The sequence below is a fragment of the Anomaloglossus baeobatrachus genome, chromosome 10, assembly GCF_048569485.1.
Source record: "Anomaloglossus baeobatrachus isolate aAnoBae1 chromosome 10, aAnoBae1.hap1, whole genome shotgun sequence".
NCBI classification, from domain to species: Eukaryota; Metazoa; Chordata; class Amphibia; order Anura; family Aromobatidae; genus Anomaloglossus; species Anomaloglossus baeobatrachus.
In genome coordinates this window covers 169635704-169659725 of record NC_134362.1, presented here as the reverse complement: position 1 = coordinate 169659725, position 24022 = coordinate 169635704, and the positions used below count along the sequence as shown (strand labels likewise).

General features: G+C 48.6%; 1 protein-coding gene across 2 annotated transcripts; it reads right to left on the bottom strand.

Moving 5' to 3' along the window:
- Positions 1 to 1101: 1101 nt before the first annotated feature.
- ARL2BP (ARF like GTPase 2 binding protein) lies at positions 1102 to 22787 on the bottom strand. Of its 2 annotated transcripts, none has more exons than XM_075326887.1 (7): positions 22767 to 22787; positions 19974 to 20027; positions 15079 to 15140; positions 14189 to 14295; positions 10893 to 10978; positions 2501 to 2597; positions 1102 to 1751 (listed from the first exon to the last, which is right to left on the bottom strand). In XM_075326887.1, exons 2-7 carry the CDS (start codon positions 20009 to 20011, stop codon positions 1665 to 1667), a joined length of 477 nt encoding a protein of 158 aa, XP_075183002.1. In that variant the 5' UTR covers positions 20012 to 20027; positions 22767 to 22787; the 3' UTR covers positions 1102 to 1664. The 2 variants fall into 2 exon arrangements, with proteins under 2 accessions (XP_075183002.1, XP_075183001.1); XM_075326886.1 differs by lacking the exon at positions 22767 to 22787 and adding an exon at positions 22289 to 22391.
- Positions 22788 to 24022: the final 1235 nt, after the last annotated feature.

Genomic DNA, 24022 nt, shown 5'->3' with positions numbered 1-24022 from the left:
CATAGTTGTTCAGGGGACGGTACAAAAAGTTGTCTCAGTTTTAAACTGTCAGTTTCCACTGTGAGGAATATAGTAAGGAAATGGAAGAACACAGGTACAGTTCTTGTTAAGCCCAGAAGTGGCAGGCCAAGAAAAATATCAGAAAAGCAGAGAAGAAGAATGGTGAGAACAGTCAAGGACAATCCACAGACCACCTCCAAAGACCTGCAGCATCATCTTGCTGCAGATGGTGTCACTGTGCATCGGTCAACAATACAGCACACGTTGCACAAGGAGAAGCTGTATGGGAGAGTGATGCGAAAGAAGCCGTTTCTGCAAGCACGCCACAAACAGAGTCACCTGAGGTATGCAAAAGCACATTTGGACAAGCCAAGGACATTTTGGAAGAAGGTCCTGTGGACTGATGAAACAAAGATTGAGTTGTTTGGTCATACAAAAAGGCGTTATGCATGGAGGCAAAACAACACGGCATTCCAAGAAAAGCACTTGCTACCCACAGTAAAATTTGGTGGAGGTTCCATCATGCTTTGGGGCTGTGTGGCCAATGCCGGCACCGGGAATCTTGTTAAAGTTGAGGGTCGCATGGATTCAACTCAGTATCAGCAGATTCTTGACAATAATGTGCAAGAATCAGTGACGAAGTTGAAGTTCCGCAGGGGATGGATATTTCAGCAAGACAATAATCCAAAACACCGCTCCAAATCTACTCAGGCATTCATGCAGAGGAACAATGTTCTGGAATGGCCATCCCAGTCCCCAGACCTGAATATCATTGAACATCTGTGGGATGATGTGAAGCGGCTGTCCATGCTCGGCGACCATCAAACTAAACTGGAATTGTTCTGTAAACAGGAATGGTCAAATATACCTTCATCCAGGATCCAGGAACTCATTAAAAGCTACAGGAAGCGACTAGAGGCTGTGATTTTTGCAAAAGGAGGATCTACAAAATATTAATGTCACTTTTATGTTGAGGTGCCCATACTTTTGCACCGGTCAAATTTTGTTTAAATGCGGATTGCACATTTTCTGTTACTACAATAAACCTCATTTCAATCCAGAAATATTACTCAGTCCATCAGTTATTAGATATATGAAACTGAAATAGCTGCTGCAAAAACCCAAATTGTTATAAAGAAAAAAGATTAACATATTAATAGGGGTGCCCAAACTTTTTCATATGACTATCTATTCCATTCACTGGAGTTGGAGCTATAGGAATGATAACTACATTGGAACGTATGTACAAACACAACAACAAATGACCAAGGAGGGTCTTATACCTGGTGGTCCCATCGATCACAATAACAGACGTTCCTTTCCGCCATTCAAGAATAAAAGGAGAGGTTTAAACGCTATTCCTCAATTCATGAGTATGGGACTGACAGAGCACTGCGCTTGGCTATCTCTGTCAGTCTCATAGACCCTGCTTGGGGTGGAAGTGGTGGGCGACCCCTGCCGCTCCATGACCAAAGTGAGGAAGAAGAAGAAAAAAGATGGGGACAGCCATTCTCATGATCGGCAGCGATCAGACTCCGCAGGATAGGTGATTAAGGATACTGGAGAATCTTAATACTTTGATGACTGTGATTGGTTCCATGTAAATTTTAGAGAACTGTTGAAAAGATGACGCGATAAATATAACAGACCACAGTGGATTGTCTCTAGGATGAAGATGATACTGAAGAAGAGTTGAATAATGGCGTCACTACTAATCCAGCGCTCAGATCCAGGCCTCTTCCTTCTTTTTCCTTAATATGGAGACAAAAAAAAATTCCTGTTAGTGGCAAAAGCCAAGTGCACAGAACTTTTCATAGGCAGGTAACATTTCTCCTGACCTGTCTGGGATATCGGTGTAAGGAGGCTTATAAGCCATGCAATGCTCCTCTGTGGAATTAAATATATACTGTATTTTTGTTTTATAAGATGAACACCAAATTTAGAGAAAAAAACCCAGATATATCTATCTCTATAGGGAAGACAGTGTTATACTGCGTTAGTTTCTTACCAGAGGGGGGTGGTGGTGGAGCGCGGCGAGGTCACAGGGGCGGTGCTGTGCTGGCGGCTGTCCTGGCTGCATGGAGTAGGGCAGTGGGGAAGCTGTCTCAGATGCTGTGTTGGCATTGCAGGCGTCAAGGAAATGGCGCCCAGAGCCAGCGCGTGCGCAGATTGAGCTCTTAGCTCAATGACAAGCGAGATCTCTTCTGCGCATGCGCCAACTCCGGAAACCATTTCCCTTAAGTCCACTGCTGGGAGATTAATGAGCCGGAGGCGGCACGTGCGCAGATGAGATCTTGAGCCCAAAGCTCCATGTATGCACACAACAATCTCTGGGCGCCATTATTTGAAGCCTGAACCGCCAACAGAGCCTGTGGTTTAGACAGTATAAATCAAGTACAGATTCTCCTTTATAAATTGCATTAATGGGTTTAAAAACAACCTCCTCACCATCATCCAACAGACAATCCCTTTAAAACAAAATGACAAACGTGATACTTACTGCTTTATAGTCGAGGAACATTTCCTTAAACGCCAGGAAATCTGTGAAAGTCAGCAATATATCGAATATGTCCCCTGCCATCTCCTGACGATGAGATCTGCCAAGAAAGTGTCAAAATCTGTATAAATGGGGCAAAACTGTTTATCCAAGTGCACACAGGTAAAACGAGGGATGTGCCGAATCCAGGAATACAGAGAATTACAGTGGGTACGGAAAATATTCAGACCCCTTACATTTTTGACTGTTTGTTTCATTGCAGCCATTTGGTAAAATCAGAAAAGTTAATTTATTTTCTCATTAATGTACACTCTGCACCCCATCCCCCATCTTATCAGAAAAATAAATGTAGACATTTTTTAAACAAGAAAAACTGAAACATCACATGGTCATAAGTATTCACACCCTTTGCTCAGACAGTCCTATTTACGTCATATGCAGTATTCAAGGTTCCTAAGAGCACAATGGCCTCCATAGTCCTTAAATGGCAGAAGTTTGGCACCTCCAGACCTCTTCCTAGACCTGGCCGTCCACCCAAACTGAGCAATCATGGGAGAAGAACCTTGGTGAGAGGTAAAGAAGAACCCCAAGATCACAGTGGCTGAGCTCCCGAGGTGCAGTAGGGAGATAGTTGACTTTGTGGAACTGTCTCCCATCACTTCAGCCTCCAGCAGTCGGCCCTTTATGGCAGAGTGGCCTGACAGAAGCCTTTCCTCAGTGCAAGACATATGAAAGCTGCATAGAGTTTGCAAAAAAACACATGAAGGACTCCCAGACTATGAGAAATAAGATTATCTGCTCTGATGAGATGAAAAAATAACTTTTCTTTGTCGCTCCATTGGGAGACCCAGACAATTGGGTGTATAGCTTCTGCCTCCGGAGGCCACACAAAGTATTACACTTTAAAAAGTGTAACCCCTCCCCTCTGCCTATACACCATCCCGTGCATCACGGGCTCCTCAGTTTTATGCTTTGTGTGGAAGGAGGCACACATCCACTCATGCATTCTCAGATTAGTTATATCGGTTGGAAGAAAAGAGGACCCCCACGGGGCCCCCGGCATGTTCCCTTCTCACCCCACTATGTCGGCGGTGCTGTTAAGGTTGAGGTACCCATTGCGGGTACAAAGGCCGGAGCCTCATGCCGTTTTCCTTCACCATCCCTTAGTGGCTCTGGGAGAAGTGGGATCCTGACCGGTCATCCATTCACTGGGACTGGGCTCCCTCCGCAGCCCCTGTGGGAATCTGCTGGACAGGAGTCTATTCATCCTCAGGGACCGGGCCCTGCATCTATAAAGGTACTCTGTGTCCCCATGGGGATTGTGCATGGAGCGCCTTCTTCCCGGACGCTGCAGCAGCTGCTGATTTGTGAAGACCGGCGGACTTCCGCACCGACCGCACCTGCTTGTCGGCCGCGGTCTTAAATTTAGTCCCCGGCTTCATCGCGGCCTAGTAGCAAAAATCCCGCCCCCGGGCCTGCCTGTCAGGGGTAAAGGCGGGACGGCCGGCCTGACGTCGGCTGTGAGGGCCGGAGCATCCTGTATGTTTCCTCCCCCCTCACTGATCACTGTGGGGACCCCAGATTCCCGCACTTTTCTAGCACCGCCCACGGCTCCACTCCTCCCCTGAGAGCTCCGGCAGCCATGTTTTTGGCATTCTGCTGGTGGAGGATTATCAGAGAAGAGCTCTGCAGCTCTGGGAGACCTAAGGCAGGGAATCTGGAGGACACACTCCGCTTTTTAGCGGTCGGTAAGCCACACCGGTCACCCGGTGCTGGTCCCCCCCAGGGTGCCGGAATAGATACGTATTTATATACATATTTCTGTTCGGTCGGGCTGTATACCCCTTCCCATATACCCTCAGTGATCACTCTCCTAGGAGACAACAGCATGTCGTCCACAAGGAGCAAAGGTGCTAAGGCACAGGGTTTTTTTTGCGACCTGTACCTCTTGTGCGGCTATGTTACCTGCGGGTTCCACCTACCCTCACTGTGAGCAATGCTCGACCCGTTTCGCTTGCTCAGCCGGAGCCTCGGTCACTAGTGGGCCCCTCGGCTCATGTAGACCCCCCTGCTCCCCCTGTCCAGGCAGCAGGGACAGAGTTTGCTGCATTTGCTGAGAAACTGAGTCACTTTCACAATCCATGGCTCAGTCTATGGACAAATGGTCTGCCAAGCTGCTAGAAGCTTTGCAGTCCAGACCGGTCCTTACACAGGCCCCGGCCCCTGTTGGATCGTCACCTCCAGGCCCCTCTCGGTCCGTGCCGCAGCGCGCTCCCAGGTTGGGCCCTAGGTCCCACGCGGAGGACTCCTGCCCGGACCTCAGTCCCAGGCCGACTAAGCGGGCCAGCTGGGAATCTTCCCCGACTTCTTCACGCTGCTCGGGTTCCCAGCTCGAGGACTCTCTGGAGGACGAGGCGGACGTCGCAGCTCAGGGCTCTGAACCTGACGTTGCCCTCAATCTTGATACACCTGAAGGGGACGCCTTAGTAAATGATCTTACCTCGTCCATCAACCAGGTGTTAGATCTGTCTCCCCCGCCTCCACCTGTAGAGGAGTCTGCTTCTCAGCAGGAGAAACACCAGTTTCGGTTCCCCAAACGTACACGGAGTGCGTTTTTCGATCACTCTAACTTCAGAGATGCTGTCCAGAAGCCCAGAGCGGTTCCGGACAAGCGCTTTACTAAGCGCCTTACTGACACACGTTACCCCTTCCCCTCTGACGTAGTTAAGGGGTGGGCTCAGTGTCCCAAGGTGGATCCTCCAGTCTCTAGATTGGCGGCTAGATATGTGGTATCGGTGGCAGATGGCTCATCGCTAAAGGATGCCACTGACAGGCAGAGCTCCTGGTGAAATCCATCTATGAAGCCACGGGCGCGTCTTTTGCCCCGGCCTTTGCAGCCGTATGGGCACTACAAACTATCTCAGCTTGTCTGGCTGAGATTAATGCAGTCACACGTAATTCTGCTCCGCAGGTTGCGTCTCTGACCTCTCAAGCGTCAGCTTTTTCTTCCTACGCCATGAACGCAGTCCTAGATTCTGCTAGCCGTACAGCGGTGGCATCCGCTAATTCTGTGGCAGTCCGCAGGGCCATGTGGCTGCGCGAATGGAAGGCAGACTCTGCCTCCAAGAGGTTCATAACCGGTTTGCCGTTTTCTGGCGACCGATTGTTTGGCGAACGATTGGATGAGATTATTAAGGAATCCAAGGGAAAGGACTCCTCCTTACCCCAGTCCAAACCTAAGAGACCTCAGCAACGGAAAATTCAATCGAGGTTTCGGTCCTTTCGTCCCTCCGCCAAGTCCCAATCCGCTTCGTCCAGCAGGCCGGAGAAAGGCCAGAGGAACTCTTATGCGTGGCGGTCTAAGTCACGCCCCCAAAAGGCCGCCGGAGGCACTGCCTCCAAGGCGGCCTCCTCATGACTCTCGGCATCCCCGAACCGCATCCTCGGTCGGTGGCAGGCTCTCCCGCTTTTGCGACGCCTGGTGGCCACATGTTCAAGACCGATGGGTGAGAGACATTCTGTCTCACGGTTACAGGATAGAGTTCAGCTCTCGTCCTCAGACTCGTTTCTTCAGAACCTCTCCGCCCCCCGCTCGGGCCGACGCACTTTTTCAGGCAGTGGTCACTCTGAAGACAGAGGGAGTTGTGATCCCTGTTCCCCCTCAGGAACATGGTCGCGGTTTTTACTCCAACTTGTTCGTGGTGCCAAAGAAGGACGGATCATTCCGTCCCGTTCTGGACCTCAAACTGCTCAACAGACATGTGAGCACCAGACGGTTTCGGATGGAATCTCTCCGCTCGGTCATCGCCTCGATGTCACAAGGAGACTTCCTAGCATCGATCGACATCAAGGATGCTTATCTCCATGTGCTGATCGCACCCGAACATCAACGCTTCTTGCGTTTCGCCATCGGGGACGAACACCTTCAGTTCGTGGCATCGCCTTTCGGCCTGGCGACAGCCCCACGGGTGTTTACCAAAGTCATGGCATCCGTTGTGGCGGTCCTACACTCTCAGGGCCACTCTGTGATTCCCTACTTAGACGATCTCCTAGTCAGGGCACCTTCTCGGGTGGCGTGTCAACACAGCCTTACAGTCGCTCTGGCGACTCTCCAGCAGTTCGGGTGGATAATCAACTTCCCAAAATCCCAGTTGACACCGACCCAATCACTGACTTACCTCGGGATGGAGTTTCATACACAGTCAGCGGTAGTCAAGCTACCGCTGGACAAACAGCTTTCTCTGCAGGCAGGGGTGCAATCTCTTCTTCGGGGTCAGTCATACCCCTTGAGGCGCCTCATGCACTTCCTGGGGAAGATGGTGGCAGCGATGGAGGCAGTGCCGTTCGCGCAATTCCATCTGCGGCCACTCCAATGGGACATTCTCCGCAAATGGGACAGGAGGTCGACTTCCCTCGACAGGAACGTCTCTCTGTCCCTTGCAACCAAGACGTCTCTTCAGTGGTGGCTCTTTCCCAATTCTCTATCGCAAGGAAGATCTTTCCTACCCCCAACCTGGGCTGTGGTCACCACGGACGCGAGCCTGTCAGGGTGGGGAGCGGTTTTCCTCCACCACAGGGCTCAGGGAACCTGGACTCCGGTAGAGTCCTCCCTTCAGATCAATGTTCTGGAGATAAGGGCAGTGTATCTAGCCCTATTGGCCTTCCATCGGTGGCTGGAGGGCAGACAGATCCGTATACAGTCGGACAACGCCACTGCCGTCGCATACATCAACCATCAGGGCGGCACGCGCAGTCGTCAGGCCTTCCAGGAAGTCAGGCGGATTCTGCAGTGGGTGGAAGCCACAGCCTCCACGATCTCCGCAGTTTACATCCCGGGCGTAGAAAACTGGGAAGCAGATTTTCTCAGTCGTCAGGGCATGGACGCGGGGGAATGGTCTCTGCACCCAGAAGTGTTTCGAGAGATCTGTCGCCGCTGGGGAACGCCGGACGTCGATCTCATGGCGTCACGACACAACAACAAGGTCCCGGCCTTCATGGCACGGTCTCAGGATCACAGAGCTCTGGCGGCGGACGCATTAGTTCAGGATTGGTCGCAGTTTCGACTGCCTTCTGTATTTCCTCCTCTGGCGATGCTGCCCAGAGTGTTACGCAAGATCAGGTCCGACTGTCGTCGCGCCATTCTCGTCGCTCCAGATTGGCCGAGGCGATCGTGGTACCCGGATCTGTGGCATCTCACGGTGGGTCAACCGTGGGCGCTTCCAGACCGCCCAGACTTGCTGTCACAAGGGCCGTTTTTCCATCTGAATTCTGTGGCCCTCAACCTGACTGTGTGGCCATTGAGTCCTGGCTCCTAGCGTCTTCAGGGTTATCTCAGGATGTCATTGCCACCATGAGACAGGCCAGGAAGCCAACGTCCGCCAAGATCTATTACAGATCTTGGCGGATCTTCTTATCCTGGTGCTCTGATAATGGTTTTTCTCCCTGGCCGTTTGCCTTACCCACTTTTCTTTCATTCCTTCAATCCGGAATGGACAAGGGTTTGTCACTCGGCTCTCTCAAGGGACAAGTATCGGCGCTCTCCGTATTTTTTCAAAAGCGCCTGGCCAGGCTTCCGCAGGTCCGCACGTTCCTGCAGGGAGTTTGCCACATAGTCCCACCTTACAAGCGTCCGCGGGAACCCTGGGACCTTAACAAGGTGCTAACGGCTCTTCAGAAACCACCTTTCGAGCCGCTGCGGGATGTCTCTATCACGTCTTTTGCAGAAGGTGGCATTTCTAGTGGCAGTTACATCACTCCGAAGAGTGTCGGAGCTTGCAGCGCTGTCTTGCAAAGCCCCCTTCCTGGTTTTTCACCAGGATAAGGTGGTTCTGCGTCCTGTCCCGGAATTTCTCCCTAAGGTGGTATCCCCTTTTCATCTCAATCAGAATATCTCCTTGCCTTCATTTTGCCCTAATCCAATTCACCAATGTGAAAAGGATTTGCACTCTTTGGATCTGGTGAGAGCACTCCGGTTCTACGTGTCTCGCATGGCGCCCCTGCGTCGTTCAGATGCGCTCTTTGTCCTTCTCGCTGGCCAGCGTAAGGGTTCGCAGGCTTCCAAGTCAACCTTGGCTCGGTGGATCAAGGAACCGATTCTTGAAGCCTACCGTGCTTCTGGGCTTCTGCTTCCTTCAGGGCTGAAAGCCCATTCTACCAGAGCCGTGGGTGCGTCCTGGGCATTGCGGCACCGGGCTACGGCTCAGCAGGTGTGTCAGGCAGCTACCTGGTCTAAACAGAGAAAAAAAGGGAACCAGCACGATCTGAAATTGGCATGCATCATATAAAAAGTGAAAATTCACAAATTTATTCCAACTGTACTATAATAAAAAAATGAGATTTTTAACAATTTTTAGCTACCTGGTCTAGTCTGCACACTTTCACGAAACACTATCAGGTGCATACCTATGCTTCGGCAGACGCCAGTCTAGGTAGGCGAGTCCTTCAGGCGGCGGTTGCCCACCTGTAAGAGGGGGCCGTTTCTGCTCTTTTTATCGAGGTATTCTTTTACCCACCCAGGGACTGCTTTTGGACGTCCCAATTGTCTGGGTCTCCCAATGGAGCGACAAAGAAGAAGGGAATTTTGTTTACTTACCGTAAATTCCTTTTCTTCTAGCTCCTATTGGGAGACCCAGCACCCGCCCCTGTGCCCTTCGGGCTGTTGTTCTTTTGTGTACACATGTTGTTCATGTTGAATTGTTCTTTTGGCTCATGGTTCAGTTCTCCGAACATCCTTCGGATTGAATTTACCTTAGACCAATTTATAAGTTTTTCCTCCTTCCTGCTTTTGCACCAAAACTGAGGAGCCCGTGATGCACGGGAGGGTGTATAGGCAGAGGGGAGGGGTTACACTTTTAAAGTGTAATACTTTGTGTGGCCTCCGGAGGCAGAAGCTATACACCCAATTGTCTGGGTCTCCCAATAGGAGCTAGAAGAAAAGGAATTTACGGTAAGTAAACAAAATTCCCTTCTTTGGTGATAATTCTAAGTGGTATGTGTGGAGAAAACCAGGCACTGTTCATCACCTGCCCAATACAATCCCCACAGTGAAGCATGGTGGTGGCAGCATCATGCTAAGGGGGCGTTTTTCAGCTGCAGGGACAGGACGACTGGTTGCAATTGAAGGAAAGATGAAGGCGGCCAAGTACAGAGATATCCTGGAAGAAAACCTCCAACAAGACAATGACCCTAAGCACACAGCTAAAATAACAAAGGAGTGGCTTCAGAACAACTCAGTGACCATTCTTGATCAGCCCAGCCAGAGCCCTGACCTAAATCGAATTGAGCATCTCTGGAGAGACCTAAAAATGGCGTCCGCCAACGTTCACCATCCAACCTGACAGAACTGGAGAGGATCTGCAAGGAAGAATGGCAGAGGACCCCCAAATCCAGGAGTGAAAAACGTGTTGCATCATTCCGAAGAAGACTCATGGCTGTACTAGCTCAAAATTACTCATTAATTACTCATTACTGAATACTGAGCAAAGGGTGTGAATACTTTCCGTACCCACTGTAGTTCCAACTATAAAAGGGATATCAAGTTCTGACCATTATCTTTAGGTAATGTTACCATCCATGGATTTTCTTCACTCTCTGCTCCATTAGGGCACGGTGATGAAAAACAGCTTAGCTGCAATGTCTAAAGGATGTCAGAAATAATCTGATTGCTTCCACCGTCACTCCCCCATGCTTTACACTGCAGTTTTGACTTATAAACAGTCTCTAAATAGACAGAATGTATACATATTATATTGAAGTGTAATATGTTATTAAAACAACTTTTATTTTACCTGACCTGTTCAATTGTCAGTAGACAAGTCCTACACCCAGCTGATCTCTATAAAGGGTGCTTTACACGCTGCGACATCGCTACCGATATATCGTCGGGGTCACGTCGTTAGGGACGCACATCCGGCGCCGGTAGCGACATTGCAGCATGTGACACTGAGGAGCGACGATCAAAAAAATCGTTCAAAATCGTTGACACGTCGCTCATTTCCTTAATTTCGTTGCTGCCACAGGTATGATGTTGTTTGTCGTTCCTGCAGCACCACACATCGCTGTGTGTGACACCACAGGAGCGACGAGCATCTCCTTACCTGCCTCCACCGGAAATGAGGAAGGAAGGAGGTGGGCGGGATGTTACGTCCCGCTCATCTCCGCCCCTCAGTTTCTATTGGACGCCTGTCGTGTGAGGCCGCAGGAGGCGGTTCGCCGGCCAGAGCGACGTCGCAGGGCAGGTAAGTCCGTGTGACGGGTGTTAGTGATGTGCGCCACGGGCAGCGACATGCCTGTGTTGCACAACCGACGGGGACGGGTACACTTGCTAGCGAGATCGCAACGTGTAAAGTACCCTTTAGACGCCAAGTCAATCATCGACACATACAGGAAGACTTACTGTAATGAAGCGATGAATGTGCTCATGTTAAATGCTGGAATCCGCTCCATCAACTGTTCTTCAATGAATTTCTCCACTAAACTGATCTACAAAATAAATAACTAAATAAATATCTGATAAATGTAAATCACTTAATTTGGTCATTGCATTTTCAGACAACGTGATCTGATTTTCACCCAGATGGCTTTCAGGAAACTGGTTAGCTCTTAGATCTGTATACAGGCACAGCACAGAAGAGATCTTTAAAGCCACTAAGCAATTGTATGCTGAAAGGTGTTAAAAAAACAAACAAAAAAACAACAGTTCCAGTACCTATCGTGCTGGCAGAATGCTTAACAGCAGGAACTGCACACTCAAAATTAGAGTGGATGCTCCATTCCAAAGCAGGAGGATCTGCATAATTCTAGACATATTAGCCCAGTATGTGTGCCAAAAGCACTGGCTGAAAGTGAAGAAACATCATTTAAGAGGTTTACCCTTGTTCTGCTCATTGCGGGTAATGCAAGGGCACGAGCAGAACAATTAGCATCAGAGTCAGAAATATCCTCACACAAACAAAACTGATCTATAGGACAGTGTGGATCACTATCAATTAAGAAATCATGTCTGGAACTGGGTGCAAAAACCCTTCACTATATAAAGAGAAGAGCTGCACACCAGTGACTATGCAGGGGAAAGAAATGTGAAGCAGAAACTGCTGTGTGAATACTGACATGAACAATCCAGTAGCTATATGTGAGAATGAAATGTGAAAAATGGAATCTGCATTACTGCCATGAACATATGAATCCAGAGAAATTTAGCTACTGAATTGATCAATGCAATAGAGCCCCAACACTACGCCAAAGTATTTCTCTACGTTGGGTCCCTAGCTTGTGTGTGTCCTCTCATGCAGTTAAAAAAAACTTACCGTGTATGGGAAGCTGAGACCCAGGCTATATATATTTGCCTTATTCTTTCTGTCTTGCTCCAAAATGACGTCATTGCAGTGAAAACTGTCGCATTGGCCACTCGGCTCCGCCCACATTAGCCGCTTGGCTCGCCCCGCCCCCCCCCCCGCACACATTGGCCGCTTGGCTCGGCCCCGCCGCACCGCACGCATTGGCCGTTCGGCCCGGCCCCGCCGCGTTTCCCGAACTCACACGGAGCCCCGACTCCCAGGTGACAGCTGCACCCCCGGGAGCCCGCACCGGCAACCCAGCCGAGACATACCCTTGCATTGCTGGGATCGTGACGGAGCCAGCGTATGCTGGTAACCATGGTACACAATCTGGTAACTATGGAAACCGCTTTGCTTAGTTACCCGATGTCTATGATGGTTACTAGCTTACCCCGGCTCCCGGCACACGTGTCCGGAGGCGGCGTACGCTGGTAACCATGGTACACATCGGGTAACTATGGAAACCGCTTTGCTTTGTTACCCGATTGTGTACCATGGTTACCAGTTTACCGAAGTACGCTGGTAACCATGGTACACAATCCTGTAACTATGTAAAGCGCTTTGCTTAGTTACCCAATGTAACTCAGCCCCGCCCCCTGCAAACCTTGGCCGCTCGACCCCGCCCCCCGCACACATTGGGCACCTATTAGACACCTTCCCCCCAGGACTACTCCACCGATTAGACACCTCTCCCCAAGACTACTCCACCTAATATACTCCTCACATCCAGGACTACTCCTCCTATTATACTCCTCTCCCCCCAGGACTACTCCTCCTATTATACTCCTCTCCCCCCAGGACTACTCCTCCTATTATACTCCTCTCCCCCCAGGACTACTACTCCTATTATACTCCTTCTATTATACTCCTCTCTGAGGGGTGCGCAGCATGGGTGATGGAGCACGATGGGGGTGCGCAGCATGGGGGTTGGAGCACGATGGGGGTGCACACTTCCCCCCCAAAACACACACACACACACGGAACCACAAACACCACCCTACACAGACACACACACACACAATACCCAACACACAAACACTGCGGCACACACAAATATACACACACACACACCGCGCAACACACACACCGCGCAACACACACACACACACACACACTGCACAAAAAATACCTCTCCCCAAAACACACACACACACACACACACTCCACACAAACTGCGCAATACACACAGCACCACACACAAACAACACCGCTCTCACCCCCCCCCACCCAGACAACACCCAGAACATTTACAGCGCCCTACACAAACACTTGGCAACTACACACAACAACACATATATATATATATATATATATATATATATATAACAGAAATTATACATTAACTACCCAATAAATTCTAGATTACCCGATGCGTTAGAATCGGGCCACCTTCTAGTATAAGTATAATGTGGACTGGCAATAGGTGTGGGTGGGGCCGGGTTCACAAATAAAAGACTACAAATCAATCAAGAAATAGCGTCTGGAACACCAATTCTAAGTCCATTTAGGTTTTTGCACCCAGTTCAGACTTAGCATGGAGTTCCAGACATTATTTCTTAATTGATTTGTGAACCCAACCCCACCCACACCAATTGCCAGTCCACATTATACATATATAGCCTGGGTTTTTTAACTGCAAGAGAGGACACACATTAGCTAAGGACCCCAATGTAAGAGAATACCGTGACGAGGTGTTGGGGCTCTGTTGTATTGATCAATTCAATAGCCAAATTTCTCCTTATTCTTAGGCTATGTGCGCACGTTGCGTAAAAACATGCAGTTACGCTGCGCTTTGTAGCGCAGCGAAACTGCATGCGTCCCCTGCACAGTCTATGGAGATTGTGCAGGGGCCGTGCGCACGTGGCGTCTAAGAGCGCAGCGCTTCGGCTACTGCCGAAGCGCTGCGCAAAAAGAAGTGACATGTCACTTCTTTCCTGCGCTTTGCCGGCAGCTCCTGCTCTGTCTATGGCAGGAGCTGCAGGCAGAGCGCATGGAATCGGCGCTCACTACGGACATTTCTGCAGCGATCTAAAGCGCACATGTGCTCTTCAGATCGCTGCAGAAATATCTGCAGGGCTAGTACGCAACGTGCGCACATAGCCTTAAAGTTCATGGCAGTAATGCAGCTGTATTGTTCATGTCAGTATTCACACAGCAGTTTCTGCTGTACATGTATTCCCCTTACATAGTCGCTGGTGTGCAGCCCTTCTCTTTATATAGGGCAGATCACTATGTCATGGACTTCTGGAACTTAACCCCTTCACTCCCAGATGATGAGCGCAAATAAGATCCCTCCTACTGTATATGCATCAAATGAGGATTCTGTGTTTGCCCAGATATTGGGAGATTGACTTACATATTCATTAAATATCGGAGTGTATGTAAGTTTATTTTCTTCAGTATCTTCAAATTCTTGGTAATACTTTTCCATGAAATTTCTCTGTAGTAGCTGGAACTCCTCATCTATATGAAGAAGGAAAAAAAGAAGAAGATAGGGGGTACAGATGTAGTTGTGTTCCTATCTTCTGCCTGTGATTAGTGACTCTCCCCCACACACCCATGCCAGGGTGGTGGCCATATTGGAAGCAGGAGGAAAGGAATGCCAGAGGGCACCATGTGGGGTTACTGTGCATGGGCAATATATTGTCACTTGTAAGCCCCTGGGTAAAGCATTGGTTTAGGTAACAACAGCCAGCAGCTCCTGTACCGTGATATAAGGAGGAGGAGTGAGAGAGCAGCGCAGGAGCACACAACAGGCTCTGTGCCCACAATGCCTTCTCCAGCGTCATCACTGTGCTAATATGTGACAACTAGCTGCAGGAGGGGAAGGTATAGGATACGTGTATTACATGTGCTCAGGATACAACATAACATGGGACCCACATATATCTCAAAAGGGGGCGGGGTCCGTCCTGACTTATGGCCGACATGCGGTGACAAGACAGGAGGTATTCATAGATAGAAAACAAACCTTTAAATGCTAAGTGAGTCCATGTGCATATGGTGGGGTTGAGTAGGTTAAAGGGATAGTAGGAGGGGGGGGTGGGTGTTGACCACAGCCTGAATCTCTGTCCTGGGTACAGAAGTGCCTCAGCCTCACTTCAGAGCTGGTTTTATTACTACGTATTCATATGATACATTCTCTTCTCCGGGCAATTAATATGACAGCAGGTGTCATCCTCCTCCACCCTGAATGTAAACCTACAGACAGTGATTGAGCTGAAGCAGTTGGGGGATCACATTTACCCATTATGATGTCTTCCAAGTGTCCGACCACACAGTCAAATTCTGCATCCTTAGGGGAAGATCTGAAATGCAAAAAAAAGGGGATTATACAGCCATTCTGCTATGGGTTTTCATAGTAAGCACACCAGCCTCATCAGGTCTAGGAGATATGTTATAGTGAAATTTGGTGACCAATTCCCTTTAATGTACATATCTGTTCTGTACCATGGAAAAAAACAACTATTTGTTGATGCTTACTTTTAATTTAACCATTTATGTTCTGCAAAGCTCCACAGCCAGGCGGTAACGGTGCGGTGGGAGAGCCCACAGCCGGGCGGTAACGGTGCGGTGGGAGAGCCCACAGCCGGGCGGTAACGGTGCGGTGGGAGAGCCCACAGCCGGGCGGTAACGGTGCGGTGGGAGAGCCCACAGCCGGGCGGTAACGGTGCGGTGGGAGAGCACACAGCCGGGCGGTAACGGTGCGGTGGGAGAGCACACAGCCGGGCGGTAACGGTGCGGTGGGAGAGCACACAGCCGGGCGGTAACGGTGCGGTGGGAGAGCACACAGCCGGGCGGTAACGGTGCGGTGGGAGAGCCCACAGCCGGGCGGTAACGGTGCGGTGGGAGAGCCCACAGCCGGGCGGTAACGGTGCGGTGGGAGAGCCCACAGCCGGGCGGTAACGGTGCGGTGGGAGAGCCCACAGCCGGGCGGTCCATCCAGCTATCTTTACAGCAACGCTTACAAGCCATACTGCCATAAGCTTACAAGCGTTTACTCCTCACCAAAGAAACCTTCTCCTTCTGCAGTGGCCGGTAACCTTAGCAACAAGCTGTACACTGCAGAAAATAAAAATCCCTCTTGTCTTGAGACTGTAGAAGATTTTTTAATAAGTAGTAAATTGCAAAGTCCTTGTTTTCACATGCACTGTGCAATCTTTCCAATCTATAGCAACATCAATGCTGTCCAAAACATGTGTATAAGGGTCAAGTGCAGTGAATATTCAAGAAACCCATTGAAGAGGCATGGAAGCGACCAAGCAGTGTACATATAATAAAAAAACATCAAACTTTTACCGCCAGTTCTACAACACAGAAGCTGCACATCGGATATCCCGTCACGATATAGGATATACATTTACGTCATATGTTGTGTCCCTCGCACGCTCAGTCCACATCTATCCTGGTAGATGATTGATTTAATCAGCCAAGTGTATCGGGGATCTATTAAATCCCGTTCTCAATCTCTGACTGCGGGATTTAACATGCGTCGGCTGGATGATTATATCATCTTTACTTGACACGGCAAAGTACAAATAACCCACACATTTTAAACATACTTGTTTTTAACCCCTTAACGACCGCGGGCAGTAATATTACGTCCTAGCGGTCATAGTGTTACTGCCCGCGGTCTGCCTCTGGCAGCATGCAGCGTTTGACGCACATCTCAGCGGATTTTCACAGCTGAGATGTGTGCCTGCCAGGCACGAGCAAAATCGTTATCTGCTCGTGCCGTTTAACCCCTTAAATGGCACTGTCAATATGTGACAGCGCCATTATAACGGCATAGGCGGTAAACATTTACTCACCGGCCGATACCGTAAGTCACGTGACATGATCACGTGACTTCCGGTGGTTGTCATGGTAGCACAGGGTTATGTGATGACTCCTGTAGCTCACATGAATTACTTTCGGTTTCACTCGGCCCGAAGCTGGGTGAGGCAGAAAATGAGAATATCTGATCTTTACAGCTCTGTAGCTGTGATCAGCAGAGATATCCCATTAAAAATAAAGCAATTAAAATAAATATACACACATTTGGTATCACTGCATTTGTAAAAGTCTGATCTATCAAAATATAAAATAAATTAATCAGATCAGTAAATGGTGTAACAAGAAAAAAAAATAGAAACGCCAGAATTAGGGATTTATGCCCACCACAACATTGCAATAAAAGGCTATCAAAACATCATATCTGCCCAAAAATGGTATCAATAAAAACATCAGCTTGGAGCGCATAAATAGGCCGTCATGTTTAGTGCTGTAGTGCACATTTGGTGCTGGCTTTTTGTTTTTTCTTCATTGAATTGGTCGGTGGTTGACCTCCACCTTGCTATGCACCCCAATTTGGGATGTATTCCATCTGTCTGGATTTTGGCGGTTGGTGACTGTTCACATTAAGTCATCAGGCTTTGTCCACAGGCTATTTACTTCATGCAGCATTTGCTTGGACCTGTCCCGCCCACAGCCATGACTCAGTCATGGGTACGGGATTGAAATAGACCAGGTGAGTGCTGCTAAGAGCAGTTCTACTATTCATATGTGAGGCCGTATGGCACATTTTATAAAAATATTTTAGTGTAGGACTGCTTCAAATGAGATTTGCCGTGACGTGGCGAAGCAGCTCAAGAAATTGCAATTTTTTGCCAAAAATCTCAAAAAAATTTTTTTATAATAAGTACAGTTTGGAATGTTTAGTGCTGTAGTGCACATTTGGTGCTGGCTTTTTGTTTTTTCTTCATTGAATTGGTCGGTGGTTGACCTCCACCTTGCTATGCACCCCAATTTGGGATGTATTCCATCTGTCTGGATTTTGGCGGTTGGTGACTGTTCACATTAAGTCATCAGGCTTTGTCCACAGGCTATTTACTTCATGCAGCATTTGCTTGGACCTGTCCCGCCCACAGCCATGACTCAGTCATGGGTACGGGATTGAAATAGACCAGGTGAGTGCTGCTAAGAGCAGTTCTACTATTCATATGTGAGGCCGTATGGCACATTTTATAAAAATATTTTAGTGTAGGACTGCTTCAAATGAGATTTGCCGTGACGTGGCGAAGCAGCTCAAGAAATTGCAATTTTTTGCCAAAAATCTCAAAAAATTTTTTTTATAATAAGTACAGTTTGGAATGTTTAGTGCTGTAGTGCACATTTGGTGCTGGCTTTTTGTTTTTTCTTCATTGAATTGGTCGGTGGTTGACCTCCACCTTGCTATGCACCCCAATTTGGGATGTATTCCATCTGTCTGGATTTTGGCGGTTGGTGACTGTTCACATTAAGTCATCAGGCTTTGTCCACAGGCTATTTACTTCATGCAGCATTTGCTTGGACCTGTCCCGCCCACAGCCATGACTCAGTCATGGGTACGGGATTGAAATAGACCAGGTGAGTGCTGCTAAGAGCAGTTCTACTATTCATATGTGAGGCCGTATGGCACATTTTATAAAAATATTTTAGTGTAGGACTGCTTCAAATGAGATTTGCCGTGACGTGGCGAAGCAGCTCAAGAAATTGCAATTTTTTGCCAAAAATCTCAAAAAAATTTTTTTATAATAAGTACAGTTTGGAATGTTTAGTGCTGTAGTGCACATTTGGTGCTGGCTTTTTGTTTTTTCTTCATTGAATTGGTCGGTGGTTGACCTCCACCTTGCTATGCACCCCAATTTGGGATGTATTCCATCTGTCTGGATTTTGGCGGTTGGTGACTGTTCACATTAAGTCATCAGGCTTTGTCCACAGGCTATTTACTTCATGCAGCATTTGCTTGGACCTGTCCCGCCCACAGCCATGACTCAGTCATGGGTACGGGATTGAAATAGACCAGGTGAGTGCTGCTAAGAGCAGTTCTACTATTCATATGTGAGGCCGTATGGCACATTTTATAAAAATATTTTAGTGTAGGACTGCTTCAAATGAGATTTGCCGTGACGTGGCGAAGCAGCTCAAGAAATTGCAATTTTTTGCCAAAAATCTCAAAAAAATTTTTTTATAATAAGTACAGTTTGGAATGTTTAGTGCTGTAGTGCACATTTGGTGCTGGCTTTTTGTTTTTTCTTCATTGAATTGGTCGGTGGTTGACCTCCACCTTGCTATGCACCCCAATTTGGGATGTATTCCATCTGTCTGGATTTTGGCGGTTGGTGACTGTTCACATTAAGTCATCAGGCTTTGTCCACAGGCTATTTACTTCATGCAGCATTTGCTTGGACCTGTCCCGCCCACAGCCATGACTCAGTCATGGGTACGGGATTGAAATAGACCAGGTGAGTGATGCTAAGAGCAGTTCTACTATTCATATGTGAGGCCGTATGGCACATTTTATAAAAATATTTTAGTGTAGGACTGCTTCAAATGAGATTTGCCGTGACGTGGCGAAGCAGCTCAAGAAATTGCAATTTTTTGCCAAAAATCTCAAAAAAATTTTTTTATAATAAGTACAGTTTGGAATGTTTAGTGCTGTAGTGCACATTTGGTGCTGGCTTTTTGTTTTTTCTTCATTGAATTGGTCGGTGGTTGACCTCCACCTTGCTATGCACCCCAATTTGGGATGTATTCCATCTGTCTGGATTTTGGCGGTTGGTGACTGTTCACATTAAGTCATCAGGCTTTGTCCACAGGCTATTTACTTCATGCAGCATTTGCTTGGACCTGTCCCGCCCACAGCCATGACTCAGTCATGGGTACGGGATTGAAATAGACCAGGTGAGTGCTGCTAAGAGCAGTTCTACTATTCATATGTGAGGCCGTATGGCACATTTTATAAAAATATTTTAGTGTAGGACTGCTTCAAATGAGATTTGCCGTGACGTGGCGAAGCAGCTCAAGAAATTGCAATTTTTTGCCAAAAATCTCAAAAAAAATTTTTTATAATAAGTACAGTTTGGAATGTTTAGTGCTGTAGTGCACATTTGGTGCTGGCTTTTTGTTTTTTCAACATTGCAATAAAAGGCTATCAAAACATCATATCTGCCCAAAAATGGTATCAATAAAAACATCAGCTTGGAGCGCATAAATAGGCCGTCACCCAGCCCCAGATCCCGAAAAATGAGAATGCTACAAGTCTCAAACAATGGAGAAAAATGCAAAAAAGTATTTATTTTCTTTCCAAATTTCTTTTCACCACTTCTATCTGATCTTACATTGATAGGGTGAAATTCTCTTCTTCTAGGTCCTCCATATTACATGGACTTGATCTATGAAAAGAAAAAGAAAAAATGTAACATAAACCTGTGTGCACTGAAGACTTAGGGGTACTTTGCACACTACGATGCCGGTGGGGTCAAATCGAAAGTGCCGCACATTCGGCGTCGCTGTCGACATCGGAGTGTGTAAATCGTTTTTGATACGATTAACCAGCGCAAAAGCGTCGTAATTGTATCACCGGTGTAGCGTCGTTCATTTCCATAATTTCGGAAGGACCGATGTTACGATGTTGTTTCTCGTTCCTGCGGCAGCACACATCGCTGTGTATGAAGCCGCAGGAACGAGGAACATCTCCTTACCTGTGTCCAGCCTGCAATGAGGAAGGAAGTAGGTGGGGAGGATGTTTACGTCCCGCTCATCTCCGCCCCTCTGCTTCTATTGGCTGCCTGCCGTGTGACATCGCTGTGACGCCGCACGACCCGCCCCTTTAGGAAGGAGGCGGTTCGCCGGCCAGAGCGACGTCGCAGGGCAGGTAAGTGCGTGTGAAGCTGCCGTAGCGATAATATTCACTACGACAGCTATCACAAGATATCGCAGCTGCGACAGGGGCGGGGACTATCGCGCTCGGCATCACAGCAATCGGCTTGCGATGTCGTAGTGTCCAAAGTACCCATAAGGGTATGTGCCCACAATCAGGACTTGCTGCATTCAGAAGGCAGCAGGTCCGGACCTGCGGGTCCGCAAGTCTCCTCCGCAGGAGACCGCAGCTGATTGTACCCACAATCAGGGTTTGGTGAGCTTGCTTGTGTTCTCCCTACGTAGGATACATGCGAATCCACAGCAAACAATTGATATGCTGCGGTCTGGAAACACGCACCGCAGGTCAGATTTCTAGAAATCCATCCACTGTGTTTGAACTGTACAACGCAGCGTTTTGGACGCAGCTGAAGCAGGCTGTGTCGAAAACACTGCAAATACTGATTATGGGCACGCACCCTAAAGGGACTCTGGAGCGAGCCAGAGAAAAGCTTAAAGGGAACCTGTCAGGTCCAATATGCACCCAGAACCAACAGTGTATTGCATACAGTATGTAAAGTGCTGTGGAATCAATAGCGCTATATAACTGAATAAATATTATTATTATTCAGAAAAAGTATTTCTAAAGATCTTTTATCATATGCTAATGAGCGAGGGGACTAGTCCCAAGTGCATTGCTTCCCTTACTAGTCGCCCCCATTAGCATGTTAGTACGCCCCTTGGGGTATGCTAACGAATGCGCAGAGTCACAGGATGATCACATTCACCTCTCTGCCGCCATTGACTCTTGATTTTGGCTCAGTGCATATGACCCCGGAGGTTCGGTTGTGTGCACTACTTCAGTTTGAAGCCAAGACGCGTACACCCGGCTTCAGAGTGTGCATGACCCAAATTCCGGGGTCATGCGCACTGAGACGAAATCCAGCGTCTGACGCGCTGGCGGTGGAGAGGTCGAGTGAGATCATCCTCTGACGCTACCATTCATTAGCATGATAGCACGCCCACACGGTGTACTAACATGCTAATAGAGGCGACTGGCAAGGGAAGCAACGCCCAGGGGACTAGTCCCCTCGCTCATTAGCATAAGATAAAAGATCTTTAGAAATACGTCTTTTAAAAGATCTCTTTATCTATGCTAGTGTATACAGAAACGGTTAGGCAGGGATTAGCAGTATACACCCAGAACAGCTCGCAGTTCTGGGTGCATATGGCACCTGACAGGTTCCCTTTAATCAGCGTTCCCAAAGGGATACTCGGAAGTGCACCCTATACAACTGCCAGTAGTGCTATGTAAGGGGTGCATTAAAGCTGCATAGTGATTGGCTATTAGGAGTAACTGTAATAAAAGTTGTGCTGTTATTGGCTGCTAGGTGTCACAATACTAAAACCTGCATTATGATTGGCTGTTATGGGTAAAAAATAAATAAATTATTTATATATATATATATATATAAATAAAAGCTAAAAGGCGATTGGCTGTTAGGGGTGAGAATAATAAAAGCCATGCTGTGATTGGTTGCTATGGGCAACAAAAAAACAGCTTTGTTTTTTTTCCCAGAGAGGTCTTTTCAACAAATGTGGAAAAACCACATCAAATAATATGAAAATAACCTGGGCCCTTTCTTCTGTCACTGGCGGCATGCATAGGGGTAATGGCACTGGGTAAGTGTCTCCTTTGTGTAGATGCTGCTGGTGTGGCGCGCTCAGCCCAGACACACACCGTTTACATTTCCTGCACAGACTAACGGACTCAATAACACAATATACATATTACCTGCTATCAGCGCCCGGGCTCTCCGCCGGCTGAATACAAATAAAGCTTTTCTTGTTGCCTACAGCACGACTTTCAGTTCCGGGAATACCACATTGACGACTGACCAATAAGAACGGCTGATCATTAGATGTTCAGCCCTACAGCCAATCAGCGCAGAGGAACCACCGTTACTCGTCTCCACGGCAACAGCGTGTGGTTGGCTTGCGCGTCACGTGCCCTGGAAGAGCTTCTAGATAAGTGGCTAGATGCTAGAGTGTACGGGTTTCTGCACGGTATGACGTAACTTGTCACGTGATGGGGCGTGTTGAAAATGCAGCGCGACGTTTCCAGAGGGAATGATTATAGTGGACAGGAAAAATCCTCGCCACGCCCGCAACCCAGCCGCCACGCCCACCAGCCAAGCCGGCCACGCCCACCAACCGGGCAGGAGCTTGTACATTCTAGACATGTCAGAAAGTCGAGAACTAGCATCGCTTACCGCGCATGCGCCTCCTCCTCTCAGCCGCCTGATTATAGTGGACGGAAAGCAAAATCGCCACAATCACCAACCAAGCCTGCCACGCCCACTAATCGGACAGGAGCCCATACATTCTAGACATGTCAGAAAGTCGAGAACTAGCATCGCTTACCGCGCATGCGCCTCCTCCTCTCCTGCCACGCCTCCTCTCCTGTGAATCCGCCTCGCCTGTACCTAGTCGCGTTCTCGAGCTTCGCGCGCCTGACGTGCACCCGCCGGGAAACCCGCGAATATTGACCGCTGCAGTGTTGTGCCACAGTGATAACCCTTACACCCACAGCCGTATACAGCTAGCTGTATACCTTTTGGGGCGGAGCTGTATACCCTTTGGAGGGATGGGTAGCTGTATGCCCTTGGGAGGAAGCTGTATACCCTGGGGGGGGTGAGAGATGTATAGCCTTGGGGGGAGAGGAGCTGTATACCCTTGGGAGGGAGCTGTATACCCTTGGAGGGAGGGTTGTATACCCTGGGGGGGATGTATACCCTTGGGGGGGGGGGGGGAGGCGAGCTGTATACCTTTGGGGACATAGTTGTAAACCCGAGAGGGAGGAGCTGTATATCCTTGGGGAGATTGTATACACTTGGGGGGAAGCTATATACCCTTGGGGGGAAGCTATATACCAGGGAGGGAAGCTGTATATGCTTGGGGGAATAGCTGTATACCCTTGGGGGGGGAAAGGGAGCTGTATACCCTTGGAGGGAAGTGGATCTGTATACCTTTGGGGGAGAGCTGTATACAGAGACATGGGGGGCTGCGGGCATGGGGCACGCATAGGTGGGGGACTGTATACAGAGACATGGGGGGCTGTGGGAATGTGAGCGTGCATACGTGGGGGGCTGCGGGCATGGTGGAGACGGCACACGTCGGGGGGCTACATACATGGGTGGGAGGGCCACACACATGGGGGGGGCTACATACATGGGTGAGAGGGCCACACACATGGGGGACTGCATACATGGAGGGGGCGACTCCTGAACTATCCTCTTCATTTTTCATGCAACGCTGAATTAAATTTTGCATCAGGGAAATTCTGCAACACATAGTCACGTGGCGCCAAATCCCACTTTAAGGGGGTATACCGGTTACAGAATGTTATCCCCTATCCTATGGTAGGGGATAACTTGCTGATCAATGGGGATTCCAACACTGCTATCCTCAATGACTACCAGAATGGAGGTCCCAAGGACAAGCAGCAGTGGCTGTTGCAGGGGAGAAA